This window comes from Perognathus longimembris, chromosome 1 (genome assembly GCF_023159225.1).
Source record: "Perognathus longimembris pacificus isolate PPM17 chromosome 1, ASM2315922v1, whole genome shotgun sequence".
NCBI classification, from domain to species: Eukaryota; Metazoa; Chordata; class Mammalia; order Rodentia; family Heteromyidae; genus Perognathus; species Perognathus longimembris.
The window spans coordinates 119,467,384-119,492,745 of record NC_063161.1 but is presented as its reverse complement, the minus strand read 5'-3'; the positions used below and the strand labels follow the sequence as shown (position 1 = coordinate 119,492,745).

The 25,362-nt window shown below is 43.1% G+C and overlaps 1 protein-coding gene across 3 annotated transcripts in view; it reads right to left on the bottom strand.

Moving 5' to 3' along the window:
* Positions 1–25,120, bottom strand: part of Acer2 (alkaline ceramidase 2) — a 68,553-nt gene extending 43,433 nt beyond the window's left edge. The window contains exons 1-4 of one of the 3 annotated variants that reach the window (XM_048357345.1): positions 24,927–25,120; positions 13,276–13,390; positions 12,409–12,550; positions 3,188–3,325 (exon numbers count right to left, since the gene is read on the bottom strand). In XM_048357345.1, coding sequence (XP_048213302.1) covers positions 3,188–3,325; positions 12,409–12,550; positions 13,276–13,390; positions 24,927–25,034 — 503 coding nt within the window. In that variant the 5' untranslated portion in view covers positions 25,035–25,120. The remainder of the gene's footprint in view (positions 1–3,187; positions 3,326–12,408; positions 12,551–13,275; positions 13,391–24,926) is intronic. The other 2 variants (XM_048357274.1, XM_048357195.1) reach the window with 2 other exon arrangements.
* Positions 25,121–25,362: the final 242 nt, after the last annotated feature.

The window sequence follows — 25,362 nt, the reverse complement described above, 5'->3', positions numbered from 1 at the left end:
AAAACTCCAGCCACCAGGGCAACTAAGTCAGAGTTTTTTTTTTTTTTTTTGGCCAGTCCTGGGCCTTGGACTCAGGGCCTGAGCACTGTCCCTGGCTTCCTTTTGCTCAAAGCTAGCACTCTGCCACTTGAGCCACAGCGCCACTTCTGGCCATTTTCTGTATATGTGGTGCTGGGGAATCGAACCCAGGGCCTCATGTATACAAGGCAAGCTCTCTTGCCACTAGGCCATATCCCCAGCCCTAAGTCAGAGTTTTAAACACAAGAAAAAAGTGAGAGAATGTTTTTTATGAAAGTCCATGGGGGCTGAGAATGTGACTTCATCGTAGAGTGTTTGCCTAGCATGCATGAAGAGCTGGGTTCGATTCCTCGATACCACATAAGCAGAAAAAGCCAGAAGTGGCACTGTGGCTCAAGTGGTAGAATGCTAGCCTTGAGCAGAAAAGAAGTTCAGACATGCCCAGGTCCTGAGTTGAAGCCCTAGGACTTGAAAGAAATAGGGGGAGAGAGGGGGAGGGAGGGAGGGAGGGAGGGAGGGAGGGAGGGAGGGAGGGAGGGAGGGAGGGAGGGAGGGAGGGAGGGAGGGAGGGAAGAGAAGAGAAGAGAAGAGAAGAGAAGAGAAGAGAAGAGAAGAGAAGAGAAGAGAAGAGAAGAGAAGAGAAGAGAAGAGAAGAGAAGAGAAGAGAAGGAAGGAAGGAAGGAAGGAAGGAAGGAAGGAAGGAAGGAAGGAAGGAAGGAAGGAAGGAAGGAGAGAGAAAAAAGAGAAAAGAGAGAAAGAAAGAGGGAGGGAGGGAGGGAGGGAGGGAGGGCAGGAGGGAGGGAGGGAGGGCAAGTTTTATGAAAGTTTTGACATGAAGCTTCAATGAACGCTTTCTCCGTGGCTTGATGGTAGTATATGACCTCAGACTTACTCAGTATTACATTTGTGATAAATGATCCATTTTGTATTAAAGACCACAAATTCTCACTCTCTGTACCTCTTTATGATCACAGAGTCCAATTTTCTATGCCAAAGTAGAGAAGGTGTTTCTTCTGAAGCGCTCACATCTGAAATTCAGTTTAAAATAGCCCTGTGGGCTGGGCACTGGTGGCTCAAGTCTGTGTTCCTAACTACATAGAAGGCTAAGATCTGAAGATCACAGTTCAAATCCAGCCCAGGTAGGAAAGTCTTGGAGACTCTTATCTCCAATTAACCACCAAAAAGTCAAAAGTAGAGCGGTGGCTTGAGTGGCAGAGTGCTAGCCTTGAGCACAAAAGTTCAGGGACAGCACTCAGGACCTGAGTTCAAACCCTACAAAAAAAAAAAAAAGAAAAAACACAGCCCTATGGTCCTCAAAGACTGATGGACAACAGACAGTCACCTGGGCAGGTTCTGGAAGGTCTTTTTTTCAAATTGTGGCTTTTCTTAAGATACATTGCAATTTGTTCACTTGAAGTGCACAGATCAGTGTATTTTAGTACATTTAGAACAGTTATGCAACCATCACCAACCAAAATCTAATTTCACAAATTTTCCAACACTCCAAAAGGAAAGCCTTTACTCATTTTTTTGAAAGCCTCCACTTATTAGTAGTCATTCCTTTCTCTCCCCCACTATCTCACCTCAACCCTAGACAACCAAGTTTTTAGGGTTTTAAATCCAGGACTCCCAGGCCACCATGTTAGACCTCCCAAAGCAAAGTCACTACATAGGTAGGCCTCCCATCTGCACTTACAATGCATTCCCTGAGTGAGTCCCACTAGTCTCCCTAAGAACCATGGGAGCTGACATAGGAATCACTAAGCTTTTCTGCCATGAATGAATAAATAAGGAAGCAAGCACAGTTCTGGGTTGCGAAGAATGCTCTGACTCTAACAAGCAGTACCACAGATGAAGTAGGAAGTGGCTCTTTATCTATCTGTCTGTCTGTCTATCAAATTATTGGGGCTGGGAACAAATCTAGGGCCTCACACACACTTAGCACATGCTTTACTACTGAGATACAGTTGCAGCCAAAAAGTTGTTTATAGAGATTAGGAACTGAAACTCTGGATATTTATTCAATCATTTGCTTTTTATTTATACTCACTGCAACTACTGCCATAGCTTTTCTCCTTCCTCTTTCCTTTGCCAGTCCTGGGTCTTGAACTCATGGCCTGGAGGCTGGCCTTGAGTTTATTTTGCTCAAGGCTAGCACTCTACCACTTGAGCCACAACACTACTTCTGGCTTTTTCTGTTTTTGTGATACTGAGGAATCAAACCCAGGGCTCCATAAATTCTAGGCCAGCACTCTACCACTAAGCCATATTCCCAGAGTTTTTCTTGCAGGATCAACTTCAGTCTGTTTCCGAAACGGGTCTTCATAGCCCTGCTCCTTAAGGCTACTCAGAGAAGCCAACTGGACAAGACCTAATCCTGTCCTGACAGATGATGGCTGCAGGGCAGCAAGCTCAAAAATCTCTTCAGGTGTCTCTGACCCTTGAACGGTTATTGCTTATGGTCAAAGCAATCCAGGGCAAAAAAGAAAAAGAAAAGCATTTGGAAATAAATGTGTGTCTCCTCTCTAAATAAGGAAGAGAGAATTAATTCTAGCTGACATCACATTATACAGAGCAACTATACCACAAAGAAGATCAAGACTTTAATTAAGATAGTTGCCAGGCATGATGCTTCCTATCCCAACACTTGAGAGAAAGAAGCAAAGAAAATAGCTAGGATACACAGAGGGATCAAGGACAGCCTGAACTACAAGAGATAAGGCCTCAGAGAAAGTTTCACAGCCAACAGCAACCAGCATGAAGTTAATATTTCCTTATGTAGAGAAATGGGTTTCCTCACCCCTTCTTCTACTCCATGTGAATGCAATGACCTCTTTAGGACTTCTCCTTTTTCTTGTTACTTGGACAAATAAACTCTCCTTTCTACAGTCTTAAGTCTAGAAGCTTGGTGTAGGGGATGAGATGTTCCCAATAAGCCAGTTTTTAATCACTGAGATGTAGGACATGCACTAAAAAGCTGCCCCCTCTTCTGGAAACAAACCACATTTCGAACTAAGCCATCAAACCTGTCCTAATGCATCAGTCAGGAATTAACTCTTTCTATAGAATGAAATGCCTCCTCCAGGACAGAAGGCAGCCCAGGAACATGGCCTGAGGACTCCCATCTGAGGGCATAGCCTAAGGAGTGGTCAGGAATAATGGCACCCACCTCTTCAGTTCTGCGATGAGCAGTGCAGTGCAGGGAACCCCCAGGGTCATCAGAGATATATTGTTGATGGCGGGCTTGACAAATGCCAGGCATGTTGTAATTGCAGACAGGACACAGACCACTGCCTTGAACCGGCCCCTGAATAAGCAGAAGGAACAACACATCCATTAACAAAGGAGTTCCTGCTTGTTTGTGTGTTTAGTTAATAAGGTAATAGATATTACCTTATTGATAGGTAATAGCCGCTGAAAAGCTGGTCATTCATACTCACTGGCTTAGTAATTCAACTCCTAGGAATTTATTCTTTGGAAATAATCAAAGATTTCCTAAAGGTTCAGCCATGAAAATGACAAAACTGAAATTAACCTATGTATCTGGGGATGTGAGAGTGAGAATCATTTCCCTGGCCTTAGTTTTCTGCATTTCTTTCAAATATTCTACATGTTTGTTTGAACGAACTTTTTCTGTAGAGTCAGGTAGTATTTTAGGTTTTGTGGGTCCTAAAGGTTCCATTCTGTCATTATAGAAGATAAGTTAATGATTGAGCATGTCTGTGCCAATAAAACTTGATTTGCAAAAACAGATTCCATCTGGCCCAGGGCACATAACCTGCCAACCCCGTTCCACTAGGTGAATATGCGTGACTTTTATTTGAAAAGCATAGACCATTAATAAATTGTTAGGTTTTCAGTTTAACTGGAAAAAATGTCCTATATGACCGGCATGCACAATGAAAAATTTTCTAATATATTAATACCTACTGGTGACCTACAAATCTAGCATACACTGAACTTTGTCTTGATAAGTTTTTGTTGTTGTTGTTGTTTCTTTCTTGTGTTGGTGCTGGGACTTGGACTCAAAAACTGGGTGCTGTCCCTTAGCTTTTTTTGCTCAAGGTTGGCACTCTACCACTTGAGCCACAACTCCACTTCTGTCTTTCGGCTAGCTGGTTGGAGATAAGAGTCTCACAGACTTTACGGCTCAGGGTGACTTTGAACCACGATCCTCAGAGCTCAGTCTCCTGAGTAGCTAGGACTACAGGCATGAGTCACCCGGAACCCAGCTTGACAAGTTTTGCCATGACAGATCTTAGAAAACCACTGACCCTCTTCTCACACCCTTCACACACTTTTCATGTCAGTCAAGTGTGAGCAGTGCCGACGTGATCCAAGACATGTTCTTCTTTCCTCCCGGGGACCCCATTTCCTGATCTATAAAGTGAAAGGTCAGACCACAGGATCTCTAATGCCCCATCCATGACTGAGACTGAAGAACACATGACTTTCCTGAAGTTTCTGTTCTTCCTCATTAGCAGAATTTGCTTTGGCCATGAGCCCTGGAACAAGTCACAGTTAGGAAGCTAATTTGAATGAAATTCTATTATAAAGAAATCAAAAGGCCTTGAACTTCCAAAACACAAATTTATCTCTTAAATAGGAAAATCATTTATCATCAAGGCACAGGAAATCATTGATCAAGCCGCCAACTTTCTGAGTAGAATGAACAGGCATTGTAGTTCTGAACTTTTACCAGAGAGAAAAGGATGTGTGGGAAAGAATCCAGGCAGCAAATCCTCAGGAGAATCGTGTTTTCCTCCTGACCTTGGTCAGCATTCTTCAGCTGGCGACTGGATGAGAAGCTGCCTGTTCCAGCCACGACTGAGGACCACGGCCCACAGCCGTTATTCATGACCCACAGCTGCTCTTTTGCTGGGCACTGGGTGTAAGGTTCTGACATATCAGCACTTTTTGGCCTTTTGGTTTGTTTGCTTCTCTTCTGTTCTCTCTTCTCTCCTTCTGGGATACTAAATATGTGCATTGCTTTGTTTTCTTACTATCTCCCCTGTGTCCCTTACACTTCGCAATTTTTTTTTGTCTGGACATCATTCTAATTCTTTTCTTTTAAAAATATTTTAGAATTTTTCTATAGGATAAAATAGCTCATCAAAAATTCCCAAAGTGGGGCTGGGGATATGGCCTAGTGGCAAGAGTGCCTGCCTCATATACATGAGGCCCTGGGTTCGATTCCCAGCACCACATATACAGAAAATGGCCAGAAGTGGCGCTGTGGCTCAAATGGCAGCGTGCTAGCCTTGAGCAAAAAGAAGCCAGGGACAGTGCTCAGGCCCTGAGTCCAAGCCCCAGGACTGGCCAAAAAAAAACAAAAAAAATTCCCAAAGTACAATACAATCCTGCCCAGTGGTTTAGAATTCAGGCCCTGGTTAGAAAGACCAACAGAGCAATTAAAACCACAGGAGTTGTGCAGGGTACCAGTGGCTCATATCTGTAATCTTAGCTACTCAGGAGACTAAGATCTGAGGATTGCCATTCTAAGCCAGGCCAGACAGAAAAGTCTGTGAGACTCTTATCTGCAATTACCCACTGAAAAATCAGAAGCAGCAGGTGGCTCAAGTGGTAGAGTGCTAACTTGTGCAAAAATAAAGCTCAGGGACAGCACTCGGGCTTTAAGTTCAAGTCCCAGGACTGACACGGGAAGGGGAAAAGAAAGAATATGTGTGTGTGTATGTGCGTGCGTGTGTGCATGCGTGCGTGCGTGCGTTTCAAGTAGACACAGGTGTTCAACTCCTTTCCTCATCACTTGGTATCTGTGGAACCAATAACAACTCTTGCTAAAACATCACCATCATGGTATTCTGGCAAGTACTAATGACAAGACAGTACCTGGTACAAGTTATGTGCTAATAAAGTCCCTTATTGACATCATTCCTATCATAATGAGAATGCATACTATTTTAGTAGTATTATTCGTATTGGGAAAAACATACTCTGAGGGATCAGACTGATTGTAAGTGATGTTACACTCCCCAAAGCCCCCATATGGATTGCTTGGTTATTTAGAGGCATGTTTTCTTTCATAAAGACCGACTACAAATACAACCCCCTCACCCACCCCCAATACTCATATACATGCACACATTGGGTCCAGGGATGTGGCAGAATGTACTGGCCCACAAGAACATCCTGTGAACACACTCAGTTCTACAAACAGCAAAAGAAAGAAGTCACATGGCCAACAGAAAGCCAGCTGTCCCACATTCTCCAGAGTTTCCAGAGGCTGGACATACAAGAAGGCTAGAAATTTCTAGGAGCCAGGAGCTCTGATGGGGCATTTTCTAAATTGTGATGACAGGCATCCCCTTCAGCAGTCTCTGGCCCTGTATTCAACTTTCCAGCCGACATGATCTCACTCCAGAGCCCTTAGTGACCCCCACCTTTTTCTACATCAAAACAAAATCTAGCAACCCAATATCATAATCATCATAATATAATAATAAAACTGTTCCTATCGCTATCATCAGCTACCCTTTAAGCAGGAATTTTCAGCACTATCAGAATCTGTCAAATGTTTGGGAATATCCCTTTATGCTTCTGAAAGGAAAGGGAATTTATGGATGAAGAAACCTGCCACCATTGTGACTTCCAGCAAATATGTACAAATTTCCCAAATTGCCTTTAAAAGCTAGAAATGTCCCTGGCAGTCCTCACTACTTAAGCTACATGCTAGGATCAAAATACAGCTTATTCAGAGAAGCCAACCCTTCAGTCACAGCACTATGGCATTTGGTCCTAGAGACTTCAGTAACTTAGACCAACCCTGTTGTTTTGTGAATAAGCTTCTAAAGCCCAGAGAGTTTAAGATAGTGGACCCCCATCCTCCAGCAAGTGGACTAGAGGGACATGCATATCCCAATCTGCTCCCTTGCTATTCATGACTCAAAAAGAAAATGAAGTGGGAGCTGGGCACCAGTGGCTCACGCCTGCAATCCTGGCAACTCAGGAGGCTGGGATCGGAGAAGTGTGATTTGAAGCCAGGCAGGAAAGTCTGTGAGACACTTATCTCCAATTAAACACCAAAAAGCTAGAAGTGAAACTGTGGCTCAAATGGTAGAACATTAGCCTTGGGATAAAAAAAAAAACAACAACTCAGAGCTAGCACTTAGGCCCTGAGTTCAGTTCAAGTCCTGATAATTTGTCCACATATCTCAAAAATTCAAGTGGAACTCTTTTCTATGGGCCACTGGTAGCAATGTGAACTAAGTGACAGCATGGATCACAAGTGCTTTGCAAGACTGCCTCAAACACCCTAAGGTGGGTTATTGTTGTTTATTGTTTTGTTTTTTGCTAGTCCTAGGCCTTGAACTCAGGGCCTGAGCACTGCCCCTGGCTTCTTTTTGCTCAAGGCTAGCCAAAGTGCCACTTCTGGCTTTTTCTATATATATATATGTGGTACTGAGGAATCGAACCCAGGGCTTCATGTATAGGCGAGCACTTTACCACTAGGCCACATGCCCAGCTCTGTTTATTGTTGTTTTAGAGGTGATATACAGTGGGGTTATCTTCACATATATTGGTGATATGTTATATTTCTTTCCTTTTGCTTAGTATCATCTGTTCCCTCTTTCTCTCTCATTCCCTCCCTCCCATCACCACCCTTGAGTTGCTATGTTCACATCCAGTGCAGCTGATGGGCCCCTCTGCTGTATTTTTTCAACCACCTTCCACTGATTCTGTACCCTCCTCCCAGCATCCTTCAGGTGTGCACGTGTCTGCACCATATATAAGGTAAAGAGTACAGATCATCTAAAATAATAAGACAAATTAAGAAGAGGTCTTTTGTTTCCTTACCTTTGGGGTTCTTCTCAGACTGTATTTTACTTTATATGCATAGGAAGAGGTGCTTGGGTATTACAATTTGGTGTTTTTCTACTAAGACTATCCTCTTTTGGTCTCACTGTGTATGGGTATCTTGAGTCCTGTTTACATTATCATATCTCATTGTGTTTTAATTCTAACATCCACATATCAGGGAGAACATGCGCCCCTTGTCTCTCTGCTCTTGCCTTACCTTGCTTAACATGATTTGTTCTAGTTCTGTCCATTTCCCTGTGAATGCCATTATTTTATCCTTTCTAATGGCTGTGTAAAATTCCATTGTATACTGTATATATCCATAGCACATTTTTTTGATCCATTCATCTATAGTGGGGCATCTGGGTTACTTTTCTGCTGGGCATGGCTTCAAAATGCAATTCTCCAAGGTCCATGCCTATAATTCCAGCTAAGCAGGAAGCCAAGACTTGGTGGATCTTATTTTGAAGCAGTGCCTAGCAGAAAGGTTCAGAAGCAAGTTGGAGACTGTCTCCAATCAATCAGTAAAATGTCAAGCTGGAGGCATGGCTCAAGTGGTAGAAGGCCTGTTGTGAACAGGTCTTGAATTCATGGAAAGAAGAAAGAAGAAGAAGTAGAAGCAGCAGAAGAAGAATTATTTTGACCCAGACCTCCAGAATTTCATAAGCAAATAAATAAAACCCTCATACCCACTTCTAAGTTCTGAGGGAACAGTGGTTTCTTCACTCTCAGCCTAACACATGCCAGGTGCAGGGAAAGGAAAGAAGTGACTGCTGGTCATGTTGTAAGTTGGGAAATACTGGAAGAAGGCAAATGGTTTGTTTTCAAGCAGGGTTAAAAAATCTCCACCTGCAAAACCTCATGGGGGCTGGGAATGTGGCTTGGTGGTAGAGTGCTTGCCTAGCATGCATGAAACCCTGGGTTCAATTCCTCAGTACCACACAAACAGAAAAACCCAGAAGTGGCGCTGTGGCTCAAGTGGTACATTGGTTGTCTTGAGCAAAAGAAACTCAGGGACAGTGCCCAGGCCCTGAGTTCAAGCCCCAGGACCGAGGAAAAAAACAAAAACAAAAACCCTCATTGGCTGCCCCCTCTTTCCACCTGTACCCTGTGCTCACCAGCCTGCTTCGGAAGCTGAGCACAGAAACCAAAGAATAAGACTAGAAGCTTGAGACAGTCTAAAGCAACCTGGTTACATTTTAAAGCACACTTTCTGGAACAATATCCATACAGGAAGCATGTGCAAGGCCCTGGGTTCAATTCTTAGCACCACAAAAAAAAAAAAGTAAAGCAAATTTCTTCTGTAAATTAGAATCATCTGCAAGACAGAGAAGCTTGGACTTGCTCTCATTTTCTTTTGTTTTTTAATTTATTTTTTTCTTACTTATTGTCAAAGTGATATACAGAGAGGTTACAGTTTCATACATTAGGCCTTTGGTACATTTCTTGTACTGTTTGTTACCTCCTCCCTCATTCCTCCCCTCTCCTTTCCCCTCCCCCCTCCCCCCATGAGTTGTTCAGTTGGTTTACACCAAGTGCATTTGCAAGTATTGCTTTTGTAGTCGTTTGTCTTTTTATCCTGTGTCTCTCGATTTTGATATGCCCTTTCACTTCCTAGTTCTAATACCAGGATATACAGTATCCAGTGTACTCAGATGAGATACAGTGATAGCGTGGTTACAACCACAGGAAGGGGATACCAGAGGATCATGAACAAATGAAGCTACGGTTTCATATGGCATGTTGAAAGTAATTACAACAGTGATATAACAGTCATTTCTATAACATGGAGTTCATTTCACTTAGCATTATCTTATACATTCATAGGGGCATAGCTATTAGGCTCTTGTGAACCTCTGCTGTGACTAGCCTAAACCTGTGCTAATTATTCCCTATGAGGGAGACCATAGAGTCATGTTTCTTTGGGTCTGGCTTACTTCACTTAGTATAATTTTTTCCAAGTCCTTCCATTTCCTTATGAATGGGGCAATGTCATTCTTTCTGATAGAGGTATAAATTCCATTGTGTATATGTACCACATTTTCCTGATCCATTCGTCTACTGAGGGGCATCTGGGTTGGTTCCATATTTTAGCTATGACAAATTGTGCTGCGATGAACATTGTTGTGCTGGCTTGCTTTCATTTTCTTCTCTCTCTCTCTCTCTCTCTCTCTCTCTCCCTCTCTATCTATCTATCTATCTATCTATCTATCTCTCTGTGTATTGCATGCACTCAAACTCAAGCTCTTGAACTCTGGTTTGGTTTATCTTGCTTGCTTGCCCAAGGCTGGCACTCTACCCCTGGTGCCATACGTCTAACCAACCAGAAAAATGTTGGAGTCTCTCATACACAGACTTTCCTACACTGGCTGCCTTCAAACAGCAAATCTCAAATCTCAGCCTCCTGGGTAGCTAAGACCATAGGTTTGAGCCACAGGTGTGAGCCACAAGAGCTCAGTATCATTTCTGTTTTTTGATGAATAACTTTCTTGAGGGAACTCCTAATTGCTAAATGGTACTCAGTGCTAAAATGAATTCAAATCCTGTTTCCCAGGGGAAAGTACTATTTAAAGTATGTTTTCTTTTTATCTCATTAAAAAATAGATTTATTCACATCAAAAGTAAATGGTGGGCTGGGAATATGACTTAATGGTAGAGAGCTTGCATGAAGCCCTGGGTTCGATTCCTCAGCACCACATAAATAGGAAAAGCCAGAAGTGGCACTGTGGCTCAAGTGGTAGAGTGTTAGTTAGCCTTGAGCAAAAGGAAGCCAGGGACAGTGCTCAGGCCCAAACCCTAGGACTGGAAAAAAAAAAAACCAAAAAATTAAATTGCAGAAAAAAAAATCAGATGGAAGATAAAAATGGAAGCTCTTCATTACACTGCAGCTCAAAACAGTCAGGAACAGTACTGTGATGTACTCATCCTCCAGACATGGCTGAACACATACACAAACATATTTACAAAGGAGGTTAGAGCATTCGTGTGTGTGCGTGTGTGTGTGTGTGTGTGTGTGTGTGCATGCCAGTTCCAGGGCTTGAACTCAGGGCCTCATGCTCTTGCTTGTCTTTTTGTTTTCATCCAAGGCTGGTACTTTACCACTTAGGCCATACCTCCACTTTTGGTTTCTCGCTGGTTAATCAGAGATAAGAGTCTCTCAGATCTTCTTGCCTGAGCTGGCCTCAAACCACAATCCTTAGATCTTAACCTCCTAAGTAGCTAGAATTACAGGTATGAATCAACAGCACCCTACTTGGGTCACTCATTCTAAACAGGAAGCCACACACAATCTTTCCATGTGCTTTTTGCCCACAGTGTGTTTCAGATACTCTTCCAGCTCAAGTGCCTCAGAAAAGCCTTCATCTTTTTCATTTTGGTTTGGAGTGTGTGTGTGAGTGTGAGAGAATGTATGTGTGTTCCTGGGAACTGAATTCAGGGTCTCACACTTGTCAAGTGCTTTATCACTTGAGTCCTTCCTGAAGTCCAACCTTAGTCTTTAATTAAACTAACTCCTATTCCTTTTCAAAATAACAGGAAGATTGTTATGAATTCTTCTCCTGGTATCTCTTTCCTAGACTGGCACAGCTTGCTTCATTGTACCCATATTTTTAGGCTATTTATCCATATTCTGTACATAATTAGACAAAACACAATGTCCTGCAGAGCTATGTGGGTGCTATGTTCTGTGCACATTTCTCATCTGAATTGAGCTGACTTCCCCAGTGCCTTCAGACAGCAACAAACCTTACATGGCTCTTAAATGGACTTTTGCAGCCCAACTGCATCGGCATGATGTCAGGTGGCACCCTGTCTACTCATACCCCAACATGAGAGTATTTGTTTATTGGTGCCCTCTCCTCAAATTAGAGCAGATTCATTAGAGGCAGAAATGTTTCTGCTTTGTTTACAGCTATATCTCAGTGTTTCAGAAAACATACAGCCCAAAATTAGTGTTCAATAACAATAATAATCCTAGCATGCAAGACACTAAAAATGCATCTTCTCCTGAAATTCTGGATTTCTAGCTTGGAGATTGTGTGTGTGTGTGTGTGTGTGTGTGTGTGTGTGTGTGTGTGTGTGTGTATACACAAATAGATGTGTATATATATATGAGTGCATGTGTAATGTGTATGTTCATCAAATGCAAAAACAATTATACTGAGTCTACTTTTTACTTCATATGTATAAAACTGGTGAAATTGGGTGACACTCAAGGAAACATTCTAGCAGGAAATCAGTGGTCTTTGAACTACTACCCAGAAATGTCTCTCCCAATGGGTCTTTTCACTCTTGTTCATTTTGAAATGAACAAGTCAGCTACTTGCCTCTACTTTTTGCCTCTACTACTGCATATATTCTTTCCCAAATATTACAGGTTTCCTCTTTTATCTCTGTTTGATTATACTGTCAGATCATTAAAAAAATCAGTGGACATTAAATAAGTATATTAAACAAGTTCATTCATCAAGAAGACTCATCACTAGGTAGAGCTTAATCATGTGCTGTTTTTCTTGGTGTGTAAGTTATCTTGCACCTAGTGGTAATTGCAAAAGCATTTAAGCATGGGCTTACCTGTCATTCCGAAAGATCTTTGGTAGATACCTTCTGGGGAACCACATGGCCAGAGCACACATCAGAACCCAGAGGATTGCAAGCTCATCAAGCATCTGACCCAAGAAACTAAGGGTTGCATGGAAGTAGACAGATCCAATTCCTAGAATCAATTAAAATTAAAAAAAGAAACAACAACAATAAAAACCAGTCAGCCCAAAAGCACTAACTCACAAATTCAATATACTGTTTAAAGAGACTTCACTAGCTGCTATCAGAATCACCCGATAAAAAAGAAACTTTAGAAAGAAACTCACACCACCCAGCCTGCAGGCTTCAAAGCTACAAAGGAAATTTCAGTGAGGGCCCCAATATTAGCCTATCAGCACTTAAATCATCCCACAGGAAACAACATTCTGACTCTATCCACCGAGCCTTCATGAGAACAGGCAGTAAATAAAAGTCAACATTATCTCACTGTTAAGAATTCCTGAACTGCCTGGGAGAGGAAATGGAAATTACACAAATATTTCACTAAACAATGAGGGACCAAATGTCTATTTTTTTTTCATTTAAGTCCATTGGAAACCATTTCTTATCAGAGTTCAATTGTTTCACATGACTTTCTTCGGAAGCTTCCAGAAATCTGCACTGGAACAGCACCAAGGCTATCCCCCAAATCAGTCTGCAATGCAGTTATGTGATAGTTCCAGGCAGACTTGTTATCAAGTTTGCATTCAAAAGACTCCTTTTGGCATCCATCAGGGGAGCGACTGCTAAGACGTCAGAGTGACTTTGGTTTACAAAACACTATGTCCAAAGGGACCGGAAGTCTGTGGAACCCCATTTCCTCCCTTTCAGTCCACTCAGCCCCCCCCACCCACTTACCCACTACAACTAAGAGAGTCCATATCAAGTAGATGCCGCTGTTGAAACACGTTGCATATTGACGAAACAAGCACATACAGATGGGAGGTAAAATGAAAAACAAGACGTTGCTGATCTGGAGAGAAACAAATGGAAATGAAAAGGTGATGATTAAGTAAAAGGTCAAAACACAGAGGCTTCTTCCAAGTGTGTGTTTTGCAAACTGGGATGGATATGGTCATACATCTTGTTTAAGCTTGGGCCCTTTAACATCGCAGATACACAACCAGGAAAATGTAAAATTTTAATGACCATGTAGAGGAGTCCTGATTGCCTCTTTTGACCATAGGAACAGCTAGAAACGATGCAAACACAAGTGGGATTATAGCTTCATGATATACCCCAAGCCCTTGGCTCAACCTCTACCACATAGGGGGAAAATTAGAAATTGTGCTATCTGTGAAAATTATCCAGGCTCTACTCCTGTCAAAGAAACATTAACTTCTGCTTTTTCTGCACAGATTAATTATGAAGCATTCTCATTTATTCTCATTTGCATTTTAGAAGATGATGCCTAGCCAGACACGGCTCTTGGAAGGACTTTTACAGACCAACTACATGTCTAGAATCTTAGCTACTCAGAAGTCTGAGATCTGAGGATCATGGTTCAAAGCCAACCCTAGAGGAAAGTCCATGAGACTCTTACCTCCACTTTGCCAGCAAAAAGCCAAAAGTGGAGCTGTGGCTCAAATGGCAGAGCACTGGCCTTGAGTGAAAAATCTAAGAGACCGTGCCCAGGCCCTAAGTTCAAGTTCCAGACTGGTACACACACACACACACACACACACACACACACACACACACACACACACACACACACACCATCATGCCTAATCCCTAAGCAATGCCTAAGGCCTACAATCTTAGCTACTTGGAAGGCAAAGATTGAGGGATCATGGTTCAAGGCTAACCCAGACAAAAAGTTCCTAAGATTCCATCTGGAAAAGAAGATTTGGACTCAACTAATAAAAGCTAGATGCAGTGGTGTGTGCCTGTTACTCCCAACAACACAGAGAAGCACAAATAGGAGGATTATAGTTCAGGTTGGCCTGAGCATAAGGCAAAACCCTATTTCAACAAGTGGGAGCAGGAGCTAGCAGCATGACTCAAGAGATGGAGCACCTGCCTAGCAAGCACAAGGGCCCCAGACTAAACTCTAGTGCCACCCTCCAAAAATGAGGCCCATATAAAGTAATGGCCATTGAAAAAATTGGTGAAAAATGATATTTTCCAGCTCTCAACTATTTTCTGCCAGCAAGACCAATCTGTTCTCATCTGCTTTTTCCTCCTTATTAAAACCTTTCTATCTCAGCTTTAAAATGAAATCATCCTGTAATCCTAGACACTCAGGAGGCTAAGATATGAGGATTGTAGTTCAAAGAAAAGTTCCCATGAGACTCTTATCTCCAATTAACCACTCAAAAAAATGGAAGTAGAGCTGTGGTTCAAAGTAATTGCTATTGTTTTAACACTATTAAAATAGCATTGGTCAGGCAAAGTGGCATGTACTTACTATGACTATGTTCATCATGTGGGAGGCTCATGTTTTCTTGTTCATACCAAAGCTTTGAAGTCTAGAGTATATCTCATATGTACATCAAATCTTAGTTTAGGCTAGTCACAATTTCCTGTGTTCAAAAGACACATGTGACCAGAGATAGCCATATTGGAAACTATGACTAGAGTTTTTACTTGTTTGGGGTTTGTTTTTTCTGTGAGTCTCCCTGGCCTTAAAAGTGGGATCCTCCTGCCTCAACCTCCTGAGTACTAGAATTGCAGGCCTGTACCATCAGGCCTGGCTTAAAACCAACCATTTTTAAGTGTATAAAACTCAGTAATACTTAGCACATTCATAATATGCAACCATGACTGTCCATTCCAAAATGTTTGCATCAGCCCACATGAAACCTCATTGCCAATTTCCATTAAGCAGTCACTCCCATTCTTCCTCTCCTTAGCCCTGGGCAATTTGGCTTTTATCTTTAAGAATGTACCATGTGTAACTACCTACTGGTAAGTTGGGTCCCAGTGGCTTTCTCCATTTACATTAACCAGCAATGTACACACTATCCAGTTTCAAATGTTTTATATATTCATCATAAAGGCATGAAGTCATTTATTAACCCTGCAATAAATTATATATCTCCAACATTATTTACAGTGCACAGAACAGAAACACTATTGAGAAGTACTATTTTGATATATGCACCCCAATAACAGAAAAATCACATAATTATTTTTGTATAAGCCCTTCTATAAAGGCTTGCCAGCTGACACTGTTGTTTTTAAAGATATCAATATATGGGAAAACTCAAATTATATGGGGTTGTTTCTCAAGACAAGAAGAGAAAGGAATATGAAAAGAAATAAGGACAAGTAAATGAGTTGTGGTTAAAAGACAGATTCAATATCTACTGAGAAGTGAATTTTCCTTCAAAGCCCATGAACTCACTGAACTCACAAACCAGCTCAGCCAATGGAGTGCACTTAAAGCTCATTGTTGCATTATCCTTTGGAGAACTGGTTTGTTTAATGCCTGAAGACAGATTTTAAAAAGACAAGCTCCTTGGGAAGCTGAGATCTGAGGATAGGGGTTCAAAGCCAGCCCAGACAGGAAAGTCCCTGAGACTCTCATCTTCAATTAACCACAGAAAAAGCCATAAGTGGAGCTGTTGTTGAAGTGGTAGAGTGCTAGATTTGAGCAAAAAAGAAGCTCAGGGGCAGTGCCCAGGCCCCAAGTCCAAGCCCCAGTGGCACCAGAAAAAAAAAGATGTATTTAATTTGTATTAAAATGAATATTCCAACACATGACACAAAATACTGCATAGGATAACCAGTAATTTAAACAGGATTTGGTTTCAACCATCCTTTATCAGCCAGTCCACCAGTCAATAATGAAGACAATTCAGAGTGCTGTCAGAGAAGACTGGCTAGCTATGCTACCTCTAGAACCAAAATACAGTAATCTTCTCTTCAGCAGGAGTTGTTCCCTGGGTCCATGGATTGAGATGAGTTACCCTGCTTTGGGGAGCAGGGAAGGATGTACAAAGATCAACAGATAACCCTTACTTTGTGATGTACTTGTTAAAAGACACCTTGGCTCTAGCATAGATGATCTGTATAATAAAGCATCTGAAAGACACTTGTTACCCTTCACAAACAGATTGAAGAATTCGCTTGTTTTAAGAAAAACCATGCACTGAACCACATCACAGCACTTATATTTTCTGCTGAAATTAGTGTTCTACACAATCATCTTAAATAAAGAAAACAGTTAAAATGCAATATGCCAATGTTGAACACACATTCAATTTTGGATTCAATCTTCATTAAGACAGTTGGGATACTTAACTCTTTTTTTTTTTTTTTTTTTTTTTTTGGTCAGTGTGGGGCTTGAACACTGGGCCTGGGTGCTGTCCTTGAGCTCTTCAGCACAAGGCTAGCACTTTACCCCTTGAGCCACAGTGCCCTTCCAGTTTTCTGGTGGTTAAATGGAGATAAAAGTCTCATAGACCTTCCTGCCCAAGCTGGCTTTAAACTTTGATCCTCAGATCTCAGCCTCCTGAGTAGCTAGGATTACAGGAGTGAGCACCGGGACCCGGCTATTTAACTCTTAAAGAAGAATATTCATGCAATGTTCCATATTAAAATGATTCTACAGAATTCCAGAAACTAGCATGGTACTTACTAGCTGACAGGAATTTTCACAATCTAAAGATCAAAAAAGCAAGATGTCAGTATTGTCCTTATAAAAACAATAATGTTAAATTGCTGAAAATAACAAGGGATAATATTCTTTTTTTAAACCATCAGTTCTAGTAGGGCACAGTGGCTCACATCTGTAAGGCAAAGATCAGGAGGATCACAATTCAAAACCAGCCCAGACTAACAGTTAGCAACATCACCATCCTAATAAATAAACCGATGTGATGGTGACCAGATACATGGGAGGTTAAATTAGGAGGATAGTGGTATGAGGCCAGTGCAGGTATATATATATATGATCCTGTCCATAAAGTAACTAAAGCAAAAGAGGGCTGGGAGTGTGACTCTAGTGGTGGAGCACCTGTCTAGCAAACATGAGGCCCTGAACTCAAACCCCACTACCAACACACACACACACACAGAGTCAGTTTTTCCCTATGATTGTCAAGATATCTAGCCCAAATCTCAAGCTTTACCATCCAGGTGCCTTGTTTTCTTGTAATAAGACCCACCTGAAGCTTCATGAGTGGTTTATAGCAAGAGGAGAGAAGTTGGGCCAGGGGAACCATCAGGAGGAGAGTGGTGAAGGGAATGAGGTTGACTGAAATACATTGTTTATATGTGTGGATAGATCAAATGAAACTCCTCCCCATTATAAAATAATATAAGCTTTTGTAAACATGAGAGACAGCTATAATGATCTTGCTTGTGTAATATACTTGTCAACCTTTAGAAATACTTTACTCTGCATATAGATGTCTTATGTGCTGGAGCTGGTGGCATAGAGGAATGAGCTTGTTTATTTCCAAGGGAAGCATGAGCTGGTCATTTTTCAGCTGTTTTGAAAGAGCCTGTCGACTTGAAGTAACTATTAATCTCTCTGTGACAAAACATTAGGTGATGAATTAAGTTACGGGCAGCTTTCAGTGGCTCCTCTACTCTAATAAGTACAATAGGCCATCACAGACATGTTCCATCCATATTAGATTATCTCCTTTTCCTCATCTCCCACCCTCACATTTCATACCCAGTATCAAAGATAAGAAAAACTAGCTTAAGTCCAAGCTTTTCTATTTTGGCTTTCTCCTCAGAGTCAGGCTTGCCCTGACTTTCATAAGAGGGTCACATTCCCATTTTCATACACTTTCAAAGTATAAGGCAGCCATATTTCTTTCCCTTCCCATCCTCTTTCAATAACCTTATTGGGAGGACTGGGAATGTGGCCTAGTGATAGAGTGCTTCCCTCGCATACATGAAGCCCTGGGTTCAATTCCTCAGCACCACATATACAGAAAAAGCCAGAAGTGACACTGTGGCTCAAATGGTAGAGTGCTAGCTGTGAGCAAAAGAAACTCAAGGACAGTGCCTAGGCCCTGAGTTCAAGCCCAAGGACTGGCAAAAAAAGATGGAATGTCTGTGTTATACTTAAAATGTTTATTGCTCCCCTCTGCTCCCTAACAATAAGGGAGTCAGTTATCTCTATGTATACAAACTATATCTCATATTAATGGTTGTGACCACAAGATAGACTGATACCCTAGTCCCTGCACATACCTGTAGTCACCTCCCCTGTGCTGAACTAAATAAAAAAGCTTGTTAACGGGAGCTTGGGGTTCAGAAGCCAGTGAGGGCTGGGGCCCCTGATACACCCTTTCCTGTCCTCTCTCTCCTTTCTCAGTTCTTTGGCCTTAGTATCCTGTCATGCTTTCCCTGGTTGCAGTTAGCAACAAGCAATATTCCTAGTTTTCTTATTTTAAGCCCTTGCTCCATCCTTGCCTAAGTCAACAGTTACAAGAGGCCTTGTCTGTGCGCATGACTGCTGGAGGCAGAATCAGAGGTCCTCCACGTTCTCCCAGGTGCCTTCCAATGCAATGGAAGGTTCTGCAGAGAATAAAAAATAAGGATTCTCCTGAAGACCTCCAATATTCATATTGAAATTTGGTAAAAAAAAAAAAAAATGGTAGATGAAACAGCAGTCCAGCCTTTGACCACTTCATTTAAACACTCCTTGTTTTCATGGACTGGTTTGCAGTTGACATGTCTGAGACATTTTGGGAGCCCTGAGAAGCCTCACTGCACCTTTGCCAAAACTGCTCTAGTTGCTGCCATTCTTGCCTTTTTTGGTTTTTACTTTCAAATCATTTCATCTATCTCCAGCTACCTGTGTGATCTCCACCATTCCATTTCAGCTGAAGATTTGGGCAATCTCTCCAATGCTATTTGTTCTTTCTAGTCTGTCCATAGTTACAAAACCCTATATTTTTCTTGTCATCTGCTCCATGACTACTCAGTCTGCCCTCACCAACACCTTTGTCACTGAAGAAAGAAAGGATGTGGCCTTTGTAACTCCCGTGGTGTCTATGAAAACCATGATCTGGCCAGCAGATTCTGGATGACTCAAATGCATTGCACCTGTAAGAGTGGCGGCTGTTTCTCCTTCACTGAGCCAGTGTCCCAAATCAAAGGCAAGCCCACAGGCTAGAGCAGTGAACTGCCCTGGCAATGCCAGGCCTCCAGGGCACACAGAGACAGCCTTGGCCTTCTGTAGCCTGCTCTCCACACAAGAAGTGCTCCTAGATACTTTTTAATTAAAAAGAAGCCATAATTATTTCCTTTGCAAGGTCCTCATACTGTGTGTTCTTTTGCAGCACTTGCTCCCAAGTAGTCTAAAGAACACACTGCAATCTCATCATTCTGACTCTGAATGAGCACTTTCCCAGAGAGGGCAAATACTGAAGAAAAAAACAGGCTGGAAATTTGCTGAGCAGTAGGCTCATCAGCTAGACTTTTACCCAGGCTAAGTGAGCTCTGCATCTGAATCAGACATCGATCCCCAGCTCTCCATACCGCTGCTCTAATGCCTACCTCTGGGATGACTCACTGTTCTGGGTGCTGGGGACTTCATGTTCCCAATGCATGAGATTTTTCCGGGTGTTCTGCTTGTTTGTGTTTGGTATGCATTAGTTGTTTACTGGGCATCAGGGGAGCCTTTGTGACATTTCCATACATGTAAACAATGTATCCTGATCAAACCCACCCACCTTCATCACTCCCCCATCCCGCTCTGCCTTCTTAAGACAATTGCAGCAGGTTTCATTGTTCTATTTTCATACAGACAAATAAACTACATCAATCATATTTATCCTCGGGGACTTTTAGTTTTAAAATCAGGAAAGTCTCTTGGGCTGCTGGCTCAAGTCATATAGATTACCTAGCAAGCACGTGGTACTATCTTCCTAGTACCACAATTAAAAAAAAAAAAAAGTAAAGTCTTAAGCAAAACCCCTTCTTACAACTCCCTCTACACACCCAAGGCCCTGAACCGAGGCCATGAACCCCTTGCAGGTACTAACACCACCCTTAACCGCCTGTACACATTCACTACCCAAGTGACTACTTCCAGATCTCTAATAGATACACAATAGTAAATGCTTAGGCAGACAGATTCTTCCCTACAGAGAGTGGGACACATGCTTTGACAATAAAGAGCCCTACTTCCCTTATTTTGATGGTTGGTGCAGAGTAGGAGGTAAGAAATCATGGCTTAGTTTTAGGCATTTTCCTTCATGTCGTCTTTATTTTTAACTCCAGATCATTTCCTCCTTAGTCACTACCCAGAACTAGGGCCCCCCTCCCCCAAACTCAAGCCCAGTAGCTGAAAAGAAATTGTACTTTTCTCTAAATTGTATTGGTCTATGGGATTGGGACCTTAAAGCTTAAAACATAGCAAGGAATCAATCCAAACAAACCTGTATGTCAATGAAACAGTACAAAAGGTACACCAGTGAAAGGAATGGATGGATTCTTGGAAGAGAACCATGGACTTGGCCTGAAGCAAAAACGATTACAGATCTGAGACAATAGTCAAACACTATTAGTGGGAATGAAACCAGTTGCCATTTAGCAACAGTTATCAGCATTTAAAGGGAATGTTCTTGTAAAGTGGCACTGATTATTAGTAAAAATTGTAAAAATACACCCAGATTCATGTATGAGGATATTCACAGCATCATTTTTCATAAACTACATGAAAACAATAAACAGAAGGCTGAGGACCAGTGACTCATGCCTGTAAGCCTAGCTACTCCTACCTCAGGAGGCCAAGATCTGAGGATTTAAGTCCAATATCAGTCCAGGCAGGAAAGTACATGAGACACTTACCACCAACTAACCAGAAAGAAAGAGCGAGAGACAGAGGCTGGGAATGTGGCTTGATGGAAGAGTACTTGCCTAGCATGCATGAAACCCTGGGTTTGATTCCTCAGCAAAACAGGAAAAGCCGGAAGTAGCACTGTGGCTTAAATGGCAGAGTGCTAGCCTTGAGCAAAAGAAGCTCAGGGACAGTGCCCAGGCAATGAGTTCAAGCCCCAGGACTGGGAAAGGAAAGGAAAGGAAAGGAAAGGAAAGGAAAGGAAAGGAAAGGAAAGGAAAGGAAAGGAAAGGAAAAAAGGAAAGGAAAGGAAAGGAAAGGAAAGGAAAGGAAAGGAAAGGAAAGGAAAGGAAAGGAAAGGAAAGGAAAGGAAAAAGGAAAGGAAAGGAAAGGAAAGGAAAGGGAAAGGGAAAGGGAAAGGAAAGGGAAAGGGAAAGGAAAGGGAAAGGGAAGGAGGAAGGGGGATGGAGGGGGGAAGGGAGAGAGAGAAGGGTAAGAGGGAGGGAGGGAAGGAAGGATGAAGAGAGTAAGGAGAGATAGATACAGAGACAGACAGACAGATGGACGGACGGACAGACGGAAGGAAGGAAGCCAAAGAGGAGCTATGGCTCAAGTGGTAGAGTGCTAGCCTTAAGCAAAAAGCTCAGGGACTGTACCCAAGTCCGTTTAAGCCACAGGACTGGCAAACAAAAAAAAAAGTATGCAATACGCACACATATTTTACATGTACACACAAATACATGCACTTTTTACATGTCTACAAAGAAACAGAAGAGAAGGTGTCTGTTACTTCATAACTTCCACACTCAGAATTGTGTTACCATGATTATGGTACTGCTTTTATACCAAACAATAACCACAAACTAAACACATTTTCTTTTTATCATAAGTCTTATTCTGTAGATAAAATGGTCCCAATATAGCAGTTTTAAGTGAAGGAATAACTGAGTAGTAAATACATATGTCATACCAAATAAGTGTAAAGTACCAACAGTAGCACTATATAGCCAAGAGAACTACCTTGGGAAAGTCAAAGAACCAAGTTCTAACTCCAGCTCTGTCATTTCCTTGGCCTAAGCAAATTATACAAATTAAACAGATCTGACTGTTTCTATCAAATGAATATAATAAATAGCACTTATTGCCTAGGATGAGGATAAAGTATCTAGCAGAGCCTCACCCCAAAGCACACAACTAACAGTAGTCATAGTAAATAAAGTTGTCCCAGTGATATGCCCAATAAGAAGGTTCTGGATCCTTCTCCTAGTCCTCTCTTGATTTTATATCATCAATTCCTTTAACTTTTTTTCTTAACAGTGGTACTGATTATTAGTTTCTTATAATATAGATTATTAGGCCCACTGCCTTATCATTACAAAGACTTTATTTAAGGCTATAATTATGACCAAGTAATATAATAGTTCCCTGGCTTCCTCAATGTGAGAAAGGTCAGCTATGTCCTACAATAAGCCTCAGAAGATAAGTAGAGCCATGGGAGCAGAAAGCAAGGAGTAAGTTTTGGCTAAATTCTTTGGACCCAGACACAACAGCTAGGGGATCACTTACTCTGAGATCTTAAGCCCTCCAAATTGCCAGAGGAAATGTAGTTTACAAAGGCTTGTAGTTTCCAAAGGCTTGTCTGGTGGACTAAGTGGACAAATCAGCCAGACACTGCAACTTGTAACTGAAGATCAAAAATTCATTTCTAAAAACAGACGTTGGCACTTGCTACACAATCGTTCCAATGAGGCTAGATTAAAAGTATAGACAAGCATGCAGACACATGCCCATAATCAGAACTACTCAAGAAGCTGAGTCAGGTGGATCCTGAGTTTGAGGCCAGCCTGGGCAACAATGCAAGACCCTCCTCTCCAAAAAACAAGCCAACACTCTGGAGCTTCTCCAAGCAGGCTCAGAACAGCTAACTATTAGCTTTCAGAGCCGAAATAACAGGCCTCAGACTAAACAGATAATTATGCTTGATGTATAAAAACCTGTCACCAAGGACTGGGAGCATGGCTCAAGGCTCCAGTAGACTGCCTGCCTAGCAAGCATAAGGCCCAGAGTTCAAACCCCAGTACCAACACACACACACACAAAAGGGAAAGATCTTTCACTAATCTGTCATTTCTTCTATTTCTTTTTTAAGTCTGATGAAACCCGTAGCATTTCATGATCATCCTCTCTTAGAAACAGACATTCAGTTACACTGCCGTCTCTCTTTTGTTGACGTGCCCAGGCCTGCTCTGGTCCATCCTCTTGGCACCTCTCTAGGATACCAGGTTGTGTAGTAGAGAATGTGTGGACACTTCTGCTTATTCAATCTTTCCCAGTATTTCTGGATCTCAGAGGGCCTGGTGTTGAGCAACAAACCTGATGATAAAAAAGGAGCATCTCAGGGCTGGGAATATGGCCTAGTGGTAAAGTGCTCAGCTCATATACATGAAGCCCTGGGTTCGATTCCCCAGCACCACACATATAGAAAACGGCCAGAAGTGGCGCTGTGGCTCAAGTTGGCAGAGTGCTAGCATTGACCAAAAAGAAGCCAGGGACAGTGCTCAGGCCCTGAGTCCAACGCCCCAGGACTGGCAACAAAAACGAAACAAATAAACAAAAAGGAGCATCCCAGCGCTGAGAGGAAGGGAAATGAAGATTTCTGGATTGTGTCACCAACCTACAAGAATCTGGGTGGTTTCATAGCTTCCCCCTCAACAGTCCAATTTTCACATAATAGACAAAAACCAGCAATTCCTTGAGGCAACAGGCACCTGATTCTTCCAAAGGCATTTTTTTCCCCAGCAAATCCAAAGGTGGAAAAAAAAAATCCTAAACAACAACTTCAAATTCACAATGACTCAAACCACGAGTTCCTGTTTTCTGTGTCAGAGCAGTGATAAGCCAGAGAAATGACTCTTTATAATTAGGTACCAGAGCCCCATGGGCAGTGCCTGGTGAGGGAAGCACTTCTTCTAGGGACATCCTTTCCCTACCACACTCAAGTGTCGGGATTTTGCAGGGAGAAGTTCCTGCTTGCCTAGGGACCTCGCACACATGATCAGTCTCAAACCCTCCTTTTATCCCCATTTTTTAAGAACTAGCAAGCTTGGGCCTGGTGAATTGAATTTGGGGTTGACCTGAGTAGGTGCAGGACTGGGGGAACGGGGAGAGAGAGAGAGGAGAGAAGGGAAGAATGGGGGGAACGAAAGACCAGAAAGAGAAAAGGAGAGAAAGGAAAGAAAGAAGGAAGACTCTAGCAATTCACCTGACTCGACTAAGATCGCCAGGTTCAGGGGGCGGGGCAGGCCAGCACGATGGGCGCGGGTCCACGCGGGGAGCAGCGGGGACTTCCCCACCGCCAGTGCTCCTAAGGCAGGGATTCAGGGGGAAGCGCAAGAGGCGACCCAAGTGCGTCACGCCACGGGATACCGGGAGAGGAAGGGAGTTGTCGGGGGCCGGTGCACCACTCCACCTGACCCCCAAACTGGAGAAAGGGACTGACATGAATCCCTGACTCCCAGACAGTGGGAAAACCAAAGCAGACAATGGAGCCACCAGGAGGAAATGACAGAAGGAAGAGAAGCCTAAGTGTGGGGCACAGGGACCCGAGGACAGCCCGGGTGGAGGACTGGCCGGAGCGCGCAGAGGAGCGGGTGTGGATGACTCTGATCCCAGAGCCACGCTGCCCAGATCACTCGCGGCGACCCGCGTCCAGCCTCCCTCCCGCCAGCCCGGCTCCCCCGGCTCCCGCGCCCCGCACCGTGTTGTAGAACTCGGCGATGGCCGGCACGATGGTGTAGTTGTCCTCGCACCAGTCCACTTCCGAGCTGCCAGCCCGCAGCTGATCCCACCAGTGAGGGGAGCCCATGGCCGCCCTGGGGCACTGGAGCGCCCGCTCCCGCAGCGGAGGAAAGCCCAGCGTGGCTGCTCGGAGGCGGAACAGCCGCGGCCTTGGCTTTATTGCAGTTCGGGGCGGCCGCGGGATGTGGCGCCTCCCCCGCCGCCGGCCTCCCGGAGCTCAGCTCCGCCCCCTGGACGTGACCCGCTCGCAGACCCCTCCCCTGGCCCCGCCCACTGCCTGCTTCGGTCACGCCCACCACGAAGGCAGCTCACACGTGGGAGGAGTCGGGGACGGGGGTGTTCTGGGAGGGGGCGGATGCCTTCTTGGCCTGTCCAGCCTGTCCCCTGGCTCGGAC